This window comes from Sinocyclocheilus rhinocerous, unplaced genomic scaffold (genome assembly GCF_001515625.1).
Source record: "Sinocyclocheilus rhinocerous isolate Xijiao unplaced genomic scaffold, SAMN03320098_v1.1 scaffold933, whole genome shotgun sequence".
NCBI lineage: Eukaryota > Metazoa > Chordata > Actinopteri > Cypriniformes > Cyprinidae > Sinocyclocheilus > Sinocyclocheilus rhinocerous.
The window spans coordinates 53,275-70,462 of NW_015654506.1; the positions used below are offsets into that span (position 1 = coordinate 53,275).

A 17,188-nucleotide genomic window follows, 5' to 3' on the forward strand; every position below is an offset into this window, starting at 1 on the left:
AGCTTCTACTCAACTCAACTCAAACTTTATTTATAAAGCACTTTCAACACCACGACTGGAACCAAAGTGCTGTACAGAGAAAGATAAGAGAAAAAAATAAATAATATAAAAACAAATGAAAATTAATAATAGTAAAATAAAATATAAATAAATAAATAATAATAGTAACAACAAATATCATACACAGCTAAAACGTCAAAAGCTAGAGAAAACAAATGAGTTTTTAGCGAACTCTGAAAAACGCCCTTATCAAAAGCCACTTACAAATGAGGACAATGGAAGCAATTAAAATCAACAAAAGAGCAATGATACGCAAGTGCTATAACAAGTCTCAGTTAGCTTAACGCAGTACACGTAGCAAGGTTTTTTGTAAGTCATATAATAAATAAAAAGATAGAAAAAAAAAAGAATAGAGCAAGCTAGTGTTAGAGGCCTTTTTTGCTTTTGTTAATTGTATAATAAATAGAATACAAAAAGATTAGAGAAGTTAGTGTTAGTTTTTTTTTTTGAAAGAAAAAAAGCAGTTAGTAAATTAATAGAGGGTCAAAAGAGAGGATGGACTTCAGCTTAGATATTGACCTTAGATGGAAAAAGGCTATTTTTAACAACAGCATTAATTTGTCGGTCAAATTTGAGCTCAGAGTCAAAGATGACACCAAGGTTTTTTTTACACAGGACAGTTTCTTCCCAGAAAACTGTCCCAGGCAGTCATAGATATCTAGAGGGCACATAAGTCTGAATACAGTACAATGAGATAGTAAGAATACCTTATGCTCAATATCCACAGCCTGAGTTTTCACCTTTCTCTCAAGCTGAACAATCTTCTGCATCATACTTGACATAAGTTCAAAATCACTCGGCGGAGCTGTGACATGTTTAGAGAAGATTTGTGAGACATCATATTTAAACTTTTGATAAAAACAGCTTTAGTAGTTGGTCAATAAGGTACCTTCTTTTGCCTTCTTCTTTAGCACAACCTTTGATCTTACAGTGGAAAGATTGTCCGTGATGTGTGGCACTGGCTGCTTTTGTGGAAAGATCTCTCTGAATAATTGAGCTTCATAGTCTGAAACATCAAAACTGACACATTTAAGTGATTTATAACATCCATTGGTGTATTGTTTTCTCTGTGTATTTTCTATATTCTAATTAATCACTTGGCATGGTTGGAAACCTGCCATTTATATAATCTGTAATGCATGGCATTAGAAAAGCAGTTCAAACTCTTCTGATTGTTGACATTTATCTTGACATCTTATTCGCTTGCTAGGACAGATGGGAAAACTGTCAAATGTCTGTAAGTCTTACCATTGTCTGACCTTTCTTTGTTAGGCTTTCTTTCTCTAGATCACAAAAACAGATACGACATCTGATTATTTCAAAGATGGTCTAGATCGTTCTTGTAATGCAGTCTCTTTGAATTCTATAACTTTGGGGAAAAAAAGCAATGATTGCATTGACATTTAAAAGTACACTGTGCTGAAATTTTCAGTCACTTTTTGTAAGCAACATTGACACTTGTCCCTCCTTGCGGGCGGAACGCAGTTAAAAGCACACCGCCCTGCCTGACATTACATCAGTTTGCCAGAACACACACAGCCCAACTGACTCAAGAGACTACCGGCAGGAAGATGAGTGATGACATTGAGGTATTTTGCAAATATTTTTCAAATATTGTGTTTATCATGCATAAATTGAATTAACATAAACATAAATAGCATAAATAGAAGCTCATTAGTAAACAGTACGTGTCATCATAAAAACGTAACTACAATGGCGAGTTACAGATGACAGGTAATGACAAACAGGTAAAGTCCCGCCCTCACCTGTGACGTGCATTGTTATTGGCTGAAGGTGACACAGACACACACACACATTGGCTAAAGTTCGCAGCACCGAAACATTATGAGCACAGCGATGCAGGAACAAAATAAGAAAATACAGGGTAGTGTCTTTGTAACTACAAATACCAAATGTTTCTAGTGGATAACAGGACAGGGTAGATTACTTATAAATTGTGGTCTCTTACTGATTACAAATTATTGTCATTCTGACATTTTAGGTAATGTATTCTGACTGCCTCAAGTTGTTTCAAACCTATGAATTTCTTCTGCTGAACACCAAAGTAAATATTTCGAAGATTGTTAATAACCAAACAGTTTCTAGTCCCTATTAACGTCATAGTATTTTTTTTTCTCCATACTCTGAAAGTCTATGGGGGCCAATAGCTGCTTGGTTACACACATTCTTCAAAATATCTTCTTTTATGTTCTACAGAATCCATGCAGGTTTGGAACAACTTTACTAACAGCGTTAGTAAGTGATGATAGACTTTTCTTTTTTTGGGTGAACTATGTTAAAAAGCTACAGCAGACTTTCACAGATTTGCTCTGGTCAAGCTCAGATACTTTGAACTTTGTGTAAATAATCAAGTTATAATTAATAATTTCAAGAACAGGATGGAATATAACATGAATGTGTATAAGCTGGTAAACATCTTTTCTTGATAATATGCAGATTTCTGTGATTTTAATGCGGAGGGTGGGATGTTTTAAATTCATTGGTAATATACAGCATGTTTCATTATTTTCATTTAACATTACATCACTTTCTAGATGGTTGTTATATTCTATCCTATATATGATTGTATTTGTATCATCATTTTTATAGATATATTATTACTATATCAGCATCTGGACCACAATACACTTAAAAAATAGAAGACAATATTAATTATGAATTAAGTTGTGGTACTGGATACGGTATTCTGAAAAAGGAACAAATACGAGTGTCATTTCTAGCATAGTTTCTAGAAAATAATTTCATGTTTTCAAGTGTCAGTGTCACAGCTTTTCAAAAAAGTTGCACATGCTTATGCTTTAGTAGGCTATTTTTCGGTATTTAATATTGACTGCTGCATTTCGTTGGAACTTACCCTTCACTCTGTATGTCTGGTAGAGGAGCTCGTTTGTTCCTCCTCAGGATGGACAGCGGTGAGCTCATGTTTCCAATAGCAGAAGTTTATGTGTTACTAATTAAGATCACGTCATCTAGAATGCAGAAAGGTAGCAACACGCAATTCAAAAAAACACAAGGATATAACCCTTCCTAATACCCAAATACACGATGTTCAGGAAATAAATGTTTTAGCCTATTTGCTGTCTTGTTTTTTAAATATTCATGAAATACCTACAGTATATCGGATTTCTGTGTTTGTTTTCAGTTCTGGGATATTTGTTTGAACAGTTGGCATTGGTAACGAGAAAGAGCTGTGGCTCCGCTAGGCGGCGCTGCGGATCTTATTGTGTATTGTGTGTCGCTTTTCCTGGATAGTTGTAATTACTTTTTTTTGCCAGAACGATATGAGTGATGAGGTAACATCATTTTTTATTGTATTTGTCTTATTTAGTCTGTATTTTTCTGATCCCTAAAACGATGTGTCAGCATTACCTAAAGACAACTGTATTATATTCAAAAGAGACAGAAGCTGGCATACTTTCGTTAGTTTTGGCGGTTGCTATTTACACCTAGTGCAAATAATTACTCCGTATATCATTATAACTGATTTCTAAAAACGATGCATCAATTATATTGCATCAGCGACTTGTCTTTCAGTAAAGTATTTGACTTGTTATCAACGTGTGTCAAGTTTATTGACAGTTCCCAAATCTGTTTCCGTCGCCCCGCCCCCTTTTGCGTGCCCTGCGCGATGACGCCATCAGCGGCCGTCAGACAGACCTGACGAAAGCTCACGGAAGATGCAAAAGAAAAAGGACCCGCTGGTAAGTTTCAACAAAAGCCGATTTTCCTTATTCCGAGACCCATTGCCGGCTTTATAGCGCTCAGAAATCCCCACTGCGAGGCTCAGAAAAAGCCCCGTTTGTTTAGACGTTGTTCCACACTGCGTTCGGTGTGAATGTGTGCCATGAAACACAGCTAAAACACAATTAGAGACCCGCTGGTGTGATTTAAACATTAGCAGAAAGCGAGCGTTTTTTGTCGCCGCCCGCGCTCGGCGAGCGACGGTCATTCAAATTAACGGCTGCAACGGAAAACAACGTACACCGGCGAGAAAAGCGACGGGAGAAGCTTTAAGGTCAGCCGTCATGTACGGTACTATCAGTGTCTCACCAAAATAACCATTTAACCGTGTGGCGCGTGACATGTATTAGTGTTGTTGATTAATTCAGTAGGTATTCCTCAAACCCATTTGCGGCTGTGGAAGCTTGAAACTTGAGTTGAGAGTGAAAATAAGTGATACATGCAGCCGTTGTAGTGTGTATGGATTGAATCGGTTTATTTTGGTCGTATATAACACATGTATCTTGGAGTAGAGCGTTGGAAAATATAGATATCAGCATACCGTCCTGTTTTGTCTTATGTACAGTCGCGCTCACTTTATAGTCACATCCTGTCAAACATTTCTTTGTTTTTTCAGCTGTTATCTACAGCTAACGTTACATCTGTCATCTGCGGTTAATCAAACAGAGCACAGCAGGAACTGTTGTGTTCTTTCACGAAATAGGCCTCAGAGTAACCACATAAGCTTCTCATGAGTAGTAAACTGCACCCCAGCCAACCTGCTGTCGTTCTCTGGCTAATGCGGTGTTTAAAGTTCACTGCCACTGTGTGGTGTGCTTGACTAGAGGTTTTTACAAGCAGGGGTGAGCCAATGACAACAAACCTGGAGTAACTGGGGTGATAGAGTCCAGTTCATCGTGCTCTGGAAGAGGGAATGCATATGCGTGTAGGGCTGTGTCCTAAAACCTAGTGAGGTGCTTACCTAGATAGCAGATTTGGGAATTGTTGACAAGTTCAAGATTTTGAAGCAGACTTGATCAGATAAAATTACGGGAAGTCACAGAGGTTTATCTCTCTGTCACTGCATGCCGGCACTGTCGCAATTTGCAAGCATGCTTGTTAAAAAAGTGTGTACAATCTAACACATCACGTTAGACTGTTAGCACATTTCTGTCCTTTGGCTTAGCAAGTATTCCAATACCTCTGTGGTGAAACGTAAAAACCAGTGGAGTGTCAGGTGACAAAGTCAAATAGAGTCACTAGTTATAATAATGGTCAATAGAGAATAACAATAGGTTCCCGGAAGTAAAAATCCCTTTCTTTATCTTTAGCTTGAATTTTAACAACAAGATAAACTAAACAGACATACCACTCTGAGATTGAGATGTGCTTCTGTAAGCCTCAGTTGACTTACTTTTCAGGTCTGTGTTGATGCAATTACACATTTAGATTTTTGTTCTCCTATTGCATCAGTACTTCTTATTAAAGGAATAAAATCCACTGACTTTGCTCAAAAATTAACACCTACAAAAATAGCTTTTACACTTCTTATGTTATGCTATTTCATTACCAAATATTGGATTTAATCTTTTTTTTATCCACGTTTCTTTCAATTAGCACAGAATTTGTATTTTTTTGGAACTGATCACAGGTTTCATTGATCTGAGCTTATGCACCCCAGTTTTTCAGTGGCTACTGACAAAATTATCCACAAATAATGCTTTTTTAATTTAAAAGCTGGGATCAATTAATTTAAAAATGAACGAAAGGCCTACGATCAATCAGTTCCAAAAAGAAATACAAAACCTGTTCCAATTGAAAAAAAAAAAAACAAGCTGACAGAATGGCCGAATCCAAGAGTTGGTGATAGTATAGCATAACTAGAGATTTACAATAATTTTTTAAAAGGCAGGTGATTTTTGACTGGTTTTTCAGCAGAGCACAAAGGTTAAATGCCTTATTAAACAAAAGTGGTTTGCTTGAAGTTGTCTCACAAGTTATGTCTGCTGGCCCAGTTTTAGTCACAAACCAGTTATATTGCAGGTTAATTGCGACAAATCATGCTAAAGGTTGGGTCACAGTGTGAATTGCTTTGTTTTTGCTTTAAATCAGGTTTGTAATTTTGTGAATCATTTTATAGCTGGTTGGTTTTGCTTTTGAAGTCTCCATAGAGACAATGAATAAGAAAAGTACTTCCTTAACTGAGGTTTCTAATGCGGTCACTGTTGTCCTCTACAGGCCAAAGTAATACCCAATAGTGCTGTGCAATGCTGATCATTACAGAACGATATGTTTGTGTATAATTGCGGAGGTGAGGGAGAGTTTAGTGGGTGTCTGCCTGTTCACCCCTTGGATGATGTGTAGGGTATATTTGCTCTTTCCATGTGTGTGTAAAAGGTTTTGTGTGTGAAGAAAACCGCTTCATTCCACTGGATTTCCCTCTTTCTCGCCGCCCTGTCTTCTATTTCTCTCCGTTTTTTCACAGCAATTGTGGACTGACATCTCTCTGCTATCTAACCGTTCCAGAGAGCCTCTGCCTGCAGGCACTGTCAGGACAGCCAGGAGGAAGATTATAAACCGCGCTCTGTCCCAGCAGCCCCTGCTCCATCTATATATAACTTTGCAGTGCATTTAACTTCCTTTGAAGCTCCCATTAGTTTTAGGAGACAGATTGAGAAGTAGCTGGAGGTGTGTGGTCACTGATGCAGAGTGCTTCCCTGATGTTTGTTTCACATCCTAACCCAGTCTTTTTTAGAAATGCAGAGTTTTAAGGAAATCCGACAGCACGTTTAGAATCATAGCAAAAGTGAAATTAGGGAGTAAGACGACTGATAGCATGTGTTTCAGTGTAACGTTGTGATGCAATCCTAAAAGTTTTAGTTTGCCATTTTCACAAGTGGAATCAATCTTTTGATTTCCCACCACTGAGCAGCCAGGGCTTGGATGTTTGGTCCCTTGTTTACCTTGGTTTTGGAGAAAAAAGATTTTCTTTCTCTGTGGGAAGCTCTGTTCTTGTTTCAACAACACTCTTCTCAGAACAGACTTTCAAAGTCGACAATACCGCTTTTTGTTTTTGTTGAACTGTATGATCTCTGAGCCTGGACGTATTCCATTGTAAATAATAATCTTTTATTTGTTCTTATCCTGAATTCAACTCTCACTTTGTAAGCATTAAATTAAGGTATTATTCCTTTTAATATGGTCACTAACACCCCAAACAGACCCCTTTTTTCAGGATATATGTGTTTTATTCTCATTAGTTGTGCCTACTAAGGCATTATCACTGTTGTTTATAATTATTAGTAGAGCTGTGTTGATAGTAGCCATTTCATTCCAGTTTTTAAGTGATTGTGCAAATTGTTGAATCAATGTTTTGAATTGGTTCATTTAAATTGTTCAAAAGAACTAATTTGAATGAAGTAGGTTCTCAGGAATTATTTGACTAACTTAAATTTGTGATTGTTTAGAAATGGTTTTAAAGTATCTGCGAACCTACACATATGTACATGTCGGAGCTCATTGTCTTTCAAACATATTTTATTGGTTTGTCATATTTCTACTCTTCTAGAATTTATTTTATTCTCTTGAAACTTGGTTAAACAAATTTATTTTATTTTTTTTATTATTAGGATTTTAATAATTGAAGTTTGGTTTTCGTCATGAAAATAGCCAAAGAAGCTGGCATGACATTAAAAAACCCCAAAGAAACAAACTATCTGCATTTGTGCTCTCATACTTTTTGTTACATAAGATAGAGTGCAGAATGTGTCTATGGTATATGGCATACAGTGTTGGTTAATGTGTTAAAATGTCTTATTTATTGCTAGTGTTGCAAATATTGTAAATAATCTGTTGAGTTTGTACTTGGCAAGAGAGAAACAAATTCTTTGTCCGTCTCTCTCGCTTTCATACATGTACAACATTTTTTTTCACAAACAAAAGGACTCTGATCATTGAAATGTACTGAGGAACAATGCGGACTGCCATTCAACACAACGCAAGGGAGAAAGGTGGAGGCGTTTTGACTTTTGACTATCAAAAGTTCAAACATTTCCATAGACAAAGATGAAAGCCAGGTGTGGCCATTCAAATAATTTTTGTGCGTATTTGTGCTCTGGTTTGTTTAGGAGCGTTGCGTAATGTTCAACTTGTCAGATGGAGGACGGAGAATGAGGATTGTTAAGGGCATGGCAGGGCCTGAGAATGTTTTTGTCATTGTTTTTAGTGAACTGCATTTTTCCTCCTTTTTGTGTACTTCGTCTTTCTTAACAAATTCTTTTCATACCACATACATAAGCTCCTACTCTAGAACTGTTTAAAAGGTGAAGAGAGGTTGATGGGGGAGAGTGCGGTTTCAACTCCGTGGAGGCTCTACTAGAGTGAACATGACCTTGTGCCTCTCAGTGGACTGCAGACGATCAGTCTCGATCATCTAATGGAGAGCGCTGAGAGAGCAGTTTGTTCTGTATCTGCATGGCCTTGAACCTGCGCTTGGCCCAATTCTGTCAGCAGGAGAACCAGGCAGAGTTTGTAATTGAGACCCAGATAGGGGGGCCCGGGAGACATGAAAACAATTAAAGCTTGATTTTATTTATTTATTTTCGATTCATGTTGCTGACTGAGTAAGATGATAAACGGCTTATCTTGCTTTTGATATCACACTTGTTAGTAACCGATTAAGAGTTTTACTATTAACAACATGATGTATTTGTAGAGAAAAACTGTCAATCATATAGCACATCTTAGTGGTAATAGATTCACGTCACATTCCTGACACTGGTTAGAGGACAATGTAAGGTTGAGCTATTATTAGATCTCTGAAATGTTTAGGGTTGTTTCAACCCTTTGTTATTTTCTTTATTTGCGGAGCACAAAATGAGCTCTTCAGTCGAATGTCAGAGATTTCCATTAAAGAAAGTGGCAAAATGTACCAGAAAGTTAGTCCATACTGCTTGTGCATGTGTATTTTTAGTCGTCTGAAACCATACAATTGCTTTGTGTGAGGAACTAATTTTAGGGCATTAATTTAATATGCTGTCTGCTGTAGCTCTGAAGTCTAATTTGCATTGTTTTCAAACTCGCCTACATCCTCCTGATATGTCACAAGACATACAAGAATCAATGGTGTTTGGTGTCAGTGACCTCAAACCTGGGATTTCTTAACGGTGTAAAAAACAAAATTGAAGACAAGCATATTTAAGAGCTTCAGCATAACTTCTGAATTGATAAACTGATTGTTTTCTTATTTCTACAATTATTCATAGGGTAGATATATTCTACTGTTCAAATATTTCGGGTCAGTATTTTTTTTAAAGGGTGCATTAAATTGATCCACAGTAAAAACTGATATTTCAAAGATAAGATATTTTTAATAAATGTGGTTCTTTTGAACTTTCTAATTAACAATGAATCCTGGAAAAAATTATGGTTTTCACAACTTTTTTAAGGTGCACTAAGAAAAATTTCTTAAACACCAAATCAGCATATTAGGCTGATTTCTAAAGGATCATGTGACACTGAAGACTGGCATAATGATGCTGAAAATCCAGCTTTGCCATCACAGGAATAAATTATATTTTAAAATATATTAATATAGAAAGCAGATATATGTATAAATTGACTTTTTAAAAGCATCTAACCAACTTGAAATTTTGAACGGTAGTGTACAGCAGTAGTGATACAGTTTTTGTGACGGGTTAAAGAGGTAAATATTATATATATAGATTTTTTTTCAAGCCAGTGACTGCAGACTATGATCCTGTTTCTGAGTAGGGATGCATATTATACAGTATCGGTACAGTACAGAAATTAACCGTGGCACAATACCAGTTTCGCAAATTGACCTTGATATCTCAGATAGCACTCATTCATTAGTTTAAAGAGCCTGTTTAGAGAGAGGTGAGAACGTGGGATTGGCTCATCAAGGTTTAAGCTGTTGCCACTCTTAATTATGGGAATCCGCTCAGGCTCAGACACACTAGATCTTCGGTAAGATACTTTCTTTTATCTCTACGCTGGACCTGCCGAGTGATAGTGCAGCAAGAATATGGTGTAACACTTCAAGATGCTAAGCTGATGTATGGGGCGCTGTAAGAATCATGCTGGATCTGATGCTTAACATGATACAGACTACAAAAGGTAGCCCGATTTTCTATTTCTCTATAGCTTTTTTCTTTGTCTGTTTCTCTCTGTCGTCTTTTAAGCAGGGCATCATCCTGAATGATACCCGCCAATGACATCCATCCTGAGGGTAACTCTTAAAAGTTCATGCTCAGAGACTGTTTAGAATATGCTCTGAGCATATTGTCTCTCTGGTTTGTTTTGCAGTCGTGTCCTGAAATCCAGTCACAACAGGAGTTTGGTTATATTTGCATGTTGTTCCTAAAAATTTAAACAGCCATCTGGAATGTTTTGTTCTTTCCATTGTAACTTAGTTTGTTTAAAGTGTAGGATTCTTGTACAACATCTCTGAGCATTTAACCTTAGGTAATTCTAAATGACCTGAGAATATATCTACATTTCATTAACTTCTGTTCACACAGTCACAAGTTACAGTATGTAAATCATTGGCCGAAAATTCCTAAAATTAGAAAACAAACTGGCAGTGAAAGTAGTTCCTGGCCATTATTAAAATTACTATATTACTTTTGCTAGAAGAGCTTTGTTACTTCCTAAAAATCCAATAGACTACCTTTCAAAAGTTTAGGGTCAGTAAGATGCTTACATGTATTTTTAAAGAATTGTCTTATGCTCACCATGGCATATATTTGTATATATTTGAATATTTAAAGGTATTCATAAAAACATTTTATTGACCCCCACACATTTGAACTGTACATTGAATGAGATCTGTCTTTTGACTTGAGACAGCAAGTAACCACCCAGAACACTTCAGCAACCTGTGATGAGACGTTTTGCATAGACAAGTATCTCCCACATTTTCTTAAGAAAATTTGAAAATGTAGTGTATAATGAAGCCTGTATGTTTTTTTTCTTTCTTTATATGTTTGTTTGTGAGTTTGATTGGCAGATGGTGTTGAAAAATCATGGAAGGATTTATTGCTAGCTGGCTAGATCAATATCCAGCAAAGCAAATGGGATAGGATGTTGCATGGATGTTTATCTAGTGCTCTTTGTGAAGCTTAACCTGATGTTCATGACCATCTAGAGACCATCTAATGTCATTCTGTTCCCTAATGCTTTCCAATCCATCTGCTGGGCTCCATCATTACTGGACGATCTTCCTCCAGTCAGACCGAGGCACAGCTGTGGATTGCTCTAATGCATCTTTTGTAGCTGATAGTCTGTGCAAATTGAGAAAGTGTCAGATGATTTTACAGGAGCTACTTCTGTCCTATGACTGGTTGGTCTGGTCAAAATGGTACATGTGCTTTGCCTAGATTTGTTTATTGTTTTCATGTGCAGCATTGAATGGGTCAATGTCTCTGAGCCTGTAATTGTTTTGTATATTCAATTCAATTCAAGTTTATTTGTATAGCGCTTTTCACGATACAAATCGTTGCAAAGCCAACTTTACAGCAAATTAAGTTTCTACAATATTTAGTGGTAGCTTATCAGTGGTGACTGTCAGTTAATGTATATATGGCAGAAATGTACGGAAAAATCAATTAAAGACGTAATCAAACAGACGATGAACACTATTAACAGCAATTATTATATGATGCAATCAAACTAATAGCAAAATGTGGTAGTTCAGCTCTACCTCCTTTAGTGGACTTGCAATGTTTTTTTTGTTTTTTTTTGAGGAGAGATTAGTAATCTTGGATTTGAATTACCCCCAACCTTGTAACCTTTTTAAATCACATGGGTTATCAGTTTTAGCCAGGATGCTAACATCCTCCTCAGTTGATGTTTTGTTGTAATCTGTTTAAAATAAATTCATTTTTGTTTTTTTCTTTTTTCAGCTTGCCGAGTGTCAACCCCACTGTGAAAATGAGACCATGATTCCAGTACTGTCTTCAAAAAAAGCCAGTGAACTACCTGTGAACGAGGTTGTCTGTGCACTGCAGGTAGGCTATATTCATGTCACATAGACATGTCCCGGTATTATTCGGTAATGCGATATATCACGATAATGAACATGCACGATATTGTTATCGTGAGCACCTCAAAATACAGTGAATAATTATTCATTACAAATTATTCCCATTTTTTGAATGCATTTTAAGAATACTTTTCCTATCAACTGGTCACAATGCACAACACCGCTGTATGCTGCTTCATGCACTCTGATGTAAACAAGCACAGATGAGAAGCAGGAGCAAAGGATGCAAAGTTTCCTTACTTTAGCAAAGGAAAACCAGTCTCCTCTTGGCTTATATCGAAATAAAATACCGTGCCGACTCGCAACCCACGCAAGCTAGATAATTCCGCACACAGCTGCAATTCCAGGTTTTCAAACAGAGATGGCGACAAAGAGGCAAGATTTACGAACTGCAGCTTTAAATATTTAATTGATTGGCAACCCTAATAGCTGCACAAGATATTAACAAAAGCTCTCTGCAATGATATATTTTATGTATTATTGTTTAATTATCAGAGCAAATGTAATTTTGCTGCATCATAGTTCAATTCTTTATTTTGACATTTAAGGTTGTTGATTCATTTTCAGTAATTGCACTGTTATAGAGTACAAAAAAGATTTGTTGATCATACTACAGTTGCATATCTCTTCCATGCCACTATTGTTGGTTGCCTTGACTGTTTCTGTGCAACTTAATCAGTTATTTAAGGGAGTAGTTCCATACACAAGTGTTTTAGAGATTACAACCTGAAAGATAAGCATGTACATGTGGTGACCAATGTATAAACAGAATTATTAACTCAAGTTTAAAAGTTTAGCCATGACTTTTCATATATAACTTAATGGAAGCATGTGCATCATTATTGATCACAGTTTTAACCAGTAGGAGACTAAAAAAAGTTCAGCTGGTCTTTTTGGGGGGATTTGTTGGGATGAAAGAAATAAATTAAAGATAATTGCATCCTTTTATTTTACTTTATTTAATATAACAACATCATTAAATATACAATTTTATAATGTGAATCAAAATGCGTTCTGTGGTTACAAATGTGAATAATGGCATATTTACATGGCATACTTGCATATATTTTTCATAATGATTTATATGAGCTATGTAAAAGGGATCACATTAAACCAAGACAGATCTTAACTTACATTTATAGTTTAATTAGTACAACTTAGTAAAATGCATCAGCAAATCTTTCTAGAACTTTCAAATTCAAGAGTCCATTTTGGCATAAGTGGCATAAGAGATAGTCTGCCATTATTGCAAAATAACTCAGTCAGATCAGGATACCAGTGTGAAGTAGTCATTATACTAATACTAAAATATAAATATTTGGCTGCAGAAACTGAGCAATCAGAATCAGGTATTCCATAATGCAACTTCTAGGAACTTCGAGGAACAGTATTGAGGGTTGACTTTAAATGTCAACATCCTTTGTTGTTCCTGGATCAGCAGTCCCATCAAGCATTATTGGCACCTGATTTAGTGCCAGGGCAAGGCATAGGACTTTGATTGTTCAATATGAATTATGTTTCCTGGAGCAATACAGGATGTTGATCCTGGATCACGTTCTGCTTATTTAAAGCACATTGTGTGTCTAGCCACAGCCTATCGAAACAACAGCAGAACTAGTCCAGTTGAATTTCCTCATGCAGTCAAACATTCACCAAATGCACAGACGGCATGCTTTGACACTGAGGAATTCAAAGCTCATCCCTGCAGATACCACACAGTGTTCCCTTAATGAATCACGCCAGGAAAATTAGAGAGTGCTGGGATGCTCTTGCAATCTCAGCGTGGATGATAGAGCTTGTAGTGCCATGTCCATCACCACACTGACATGACCATCTGCTCCAAGAAGACCTTTATTCATCCACTGTCATCAACATTCGGCCACAGTCTCCGGGAAGCACTTTAACCATGAATAATACACCATGGGTAGTAGTATTTTAATAGAAAATAAAACAATGTGTCTTTCATTTGTGTACCCACAGAAGCTGCCATGTTTTTGAGTGTAAGCTGAACATGGAAAGCAAAGGAGACCTTTTGGCTTTCCAGTTTGTTGTAAAGCGATACAAAGCGGTCAGATTTGGTTGTACTCAGCACGATTCCTAATATTGCTCAGACAGCAGGTCTGTAGGTACAGTCATCAAGCTTTTTATGCTCTCTCCAGTTCACGATACAGTGCTCTGGTCTCAAGGTCTTTCTTCGCGCAGGGAGCAGAAATGCATTGTTGGTGACAGTTATCTAACAGTAGACGTACCAAAGCTCAAGTTCCAGGACACTGGCTTTATTAGTTGTTTCCATGGCTCCAGCGTTCTTATTTGTTAGTGGTTAATGTCAGTTGTCATGGTTATGCATCAGATGAGTGTTATTTTGGGAAAGCTGTTTTTTTTTTTTGGACAATTCTTTTCGTCTCTCCCTTTGTTAGGCTGACCTGCAGTTTGGTCTCACCCAGGAGGAGGTTACACGACGTCGCGCCTACCACGGATGGAACGAGTTTGACATTAGTGAAGATGAACCACTCTGGAAAAAATATATCTCTCAGGTAGGTTGGTTGGCAAAAAAATTAACAAAAGCAAAAAAAAAAAAACTTTGATTCTTAACTTGCTAATTCCAGAATTTCAGGCAACAGCAATTTAAATGAAATTTTAACATTTTTGGTACCACAGCAAAAAAACTGTGCCCAACCCTAACACAATGAACACGGTCCTTTAAATTAAATTATAAATATTATCAAATTAAATAATTTATCAACTCGGCACGGCATGACAAAATACTATAGAACTCATTATAATAAGTGATGCTGTCTACACTGGATGCGGCGTGACATGACACAACAATTCCCCGACAGTAAACTGCTGCCTCGTTCCGTTTATGATGTACTGACACAAAGTTCAAACGATTTGCAAGGATTGCTTTGTTGTGTCCGGTGTAGACACAGTGTTAGAGTTGATAAATTATTATTTATTACAAGTCACTAATAAAATTATGAAAAAATTAATTAATTAGAATCAATAAAATAAAAATAATTGAATGACCTAGTTCATCCAGTTCTGTCTTCCAATATAGCCATGACAGGTCGCTGTCCTCTGTGAAAAATTTCAGTCCACCTTGGTCAGGAGGTTTGTGCTGATTGGCTAAATATAGTAATATAACTGGAAGGATTTATATTTTTTCCCACATTCACCTGGGCCCTCTTCAGAGGTGGCACACTTTGTCGCCTTCATCCTTTGTGGGTCCCCGAGTGAGATGCATCCCCATTTCTCTAAAACTGCAAAGCTTGTGTAAAAGATTTCTAGCTGTAAGTCATAACAAGGGTAAATTTGTAGCACAAACATGTCATGTCACAACTCTCAGTGTGACTGGGTGGTTAATGCTGATAATTACTCTGTGAAAGAATGTCCTTTTGTTCTCATTACTGCTAATCTTTTTTTCTCTGCAATTACAAAGGCTTCTTCACGTCTTTTTTAACACCTGTGATTACATTAATTTTCTCATGCAGCCACAGCCCAGTTGCCAGTTTCACCTTTGTCTTACCTCTGCTGTTCAGAGTAGAAAAGGCTTGTTTTCTGGGCGAGTAAAAAGCGTCCAAGTCTGTGAACACTATCACTGCGTTTCAGAGAGTCGCTTTAAAAGCAACAAGCTGTCATGCCTTTAATCTGTCACTTCATATTCTCTTTTTGCTTTGGGATGTGCCGACCTCCCTCTGTGTCTCTCTTTTCTGTTTTGTTCTCCCCCATTCTGTCTCGCTTTCAGGCACCCTCCCCTTTTAACACCCCATGCTTTACAGACCAGAACATATGAGACTTTTTTTTTTGTTTTGTCAGGCACGACAACCAGCGCCGCTTTTAAATAATCTCCCCTACTTTTTTCTTTTTTTCTCCAGATTTATTCAAATTCTCAAAGGTATTTTATCACAGTGCAACCAGCCCTAAGCACAAAGCCATGCCATAAATCCGGATGTGTCACAGTAGACGTGAGAGAAAGTCAAAGCACTTTTAGCAGAAAGCAAAGTCAAACCCTGTTTTTTTGCCTTCCTATGCTGTGTGTAACCTGCCTGTAACATGCCTGCCTGTGCATTCGTGGTTTGGTTTTCAAAAGGCTGCCGTATTGCTCGCTCAAAGGAAATGATGAGCTCATCTTGTGTGGTGCTGTTAATTGCCGGTTATGCAAACGCAGCGATCCGCGGGTGTCAGATCCTGCCGTAAATTAAAGCTCTGCATTCTCTGTATGTGGCCAATCAAAGAAAGTTAACCCACACTCCCATCTTTTAATCTTCACTTTCTAGCGCTTATCCAGTGTGCCATTAGCAATTTCTGTTGCCATTGGTTATCAGGTAATCTTGAGGACTTTGAAATAAGCCAAATTACATGCGTGACTAAATTTCCTGTCTAAACAGTGTCACTCCACCGTAAGCATTCCATTTAGTGTTAAACTGAACATTTTGAACTTTTTGAGTTTGAGTCGACTATGAAACTGTTTTTTTGTAGATTGGAAACTAATATATTTCTAGACCCTGTCTATCATTGATGTTTTTTTCATGACACATGCCTCTCACAGGGCTTGGTGATGTAGCTAAAAAATATATATTTTTAATACTAATATTTTTCAGCCTTATGATGATATACAGATTTTCAAAATGTGAAATGTATTTGCTCAATAAATTGTGTAAAAATCTAACATAATAAAGGTTCCACACTGGTACACATATTTATTTATATAATATACATGCTTTATATACATGTGTTACTATATACATACATTTAAATTACATTTAATAATTTTATCCAAAACAACTTGCAATTGAGGACAATAGAAGCAATCAAACAAACAAAAGAGCAACAATATGAAAGTGCTGTGACGAGGCCTGGATAGTCTAACAGCGTACACGTAGCAAGGTTTTTTTTTTTTTTATAAATAAAAAGTAGATAGAATAGAATAGAGCTAGTGTTAGAGAGTCAAGGTTTTTTTAATAAAAAGAAAAGTATATAGAAAAAAAATAGAATAGAGAGTGCTAGTGTTAGAGGGTCAAGTTTTGTTTTTTAAATAATAAAGTATAAACATAGTAATGTTTACCCGCATAAGGTGAATTCCAGAAGTCTGAGACCACTGTTGCAAATCTGAGACTCAAAATCTAGTTTAAAGAGATTTAACATTTAAATGAGCAAAAAATAAGGATTGTAACTTTTTCCTTTTTTTAAAAGACTAAAGGCCCGTTCACACCAAGCACGATAACTATAAAGATAACGATAAAGATATAGTTCTAAAAATCGTTCTCAATATTAAAGAAAAGCAGAGTCCACACTAGGCTTGCCGCGATTGACGGTGAGTGA

The 17,188-nt window shown here is 36.7% G+C and overlaps 2 protein-coding genes across 6 annotated transcripts in view; one reads left to right on the forward strand and one right to left on the reverse strand.

Annotated features, from left to right (window-relative positions):
• Window positions 1–3,003, reverse strand: part of LOC107717365 (UBX domain-containing protein 11) — an 8,821-nt gene extending 5,818 nt beyond the window's left edge. Inside the window, 4 exon segments of the mRNA XM_074560101.1 lie at window positions 768–865; window positions 950–1,066; window positions 1,309–1,343; window positions 2,936–3,003. Of these exon segments, the coding sequence (XP_074416202.1) occupies window positions 768–865; window positions 950–1,066; window positions 1,309–1,343; window positions 2,936–3,003 (318 nt within the window).
• atp2c1 (ATPase secretory pathway Ca2+ transporting 1) overlaps window positions 1,593–17,188 on the forward strand; it is a 31,963-nt gene continuing 16,367 nt past the window's right edge. Inside the window, exons 1-3 of one of the 5 annotated variants that reach the window (XM_016524078.1) lie at window positions 1,593–1,649; window positions 11,727–11,831; window positions 14,284–14,400. In XM_016524078.1, coding sequence (XP_016379564.1) covers window positions 1,632–1,649; window positions 11,727–11,831; window positions 14,284–14,400 — 240 coding nt within the window. In that variant the 5' untranslated portion in view covers window positions 1,593–1,631. Of the gene's footprint in view, window positions 1,650–3,703; window positions 3,783–3,829; window positions 4,097–9,804; window positions 9,940–11,034; window positions 11,183–11,726; window positions 11,832–14,283; window positions 14,401–17,188 lie in introns of those variants that run through there. The other 4 variants (XM_016524077.1, XM_016524081.1, XM_016524080.1 and 1 more) reach the window with 4 other exon arrangements.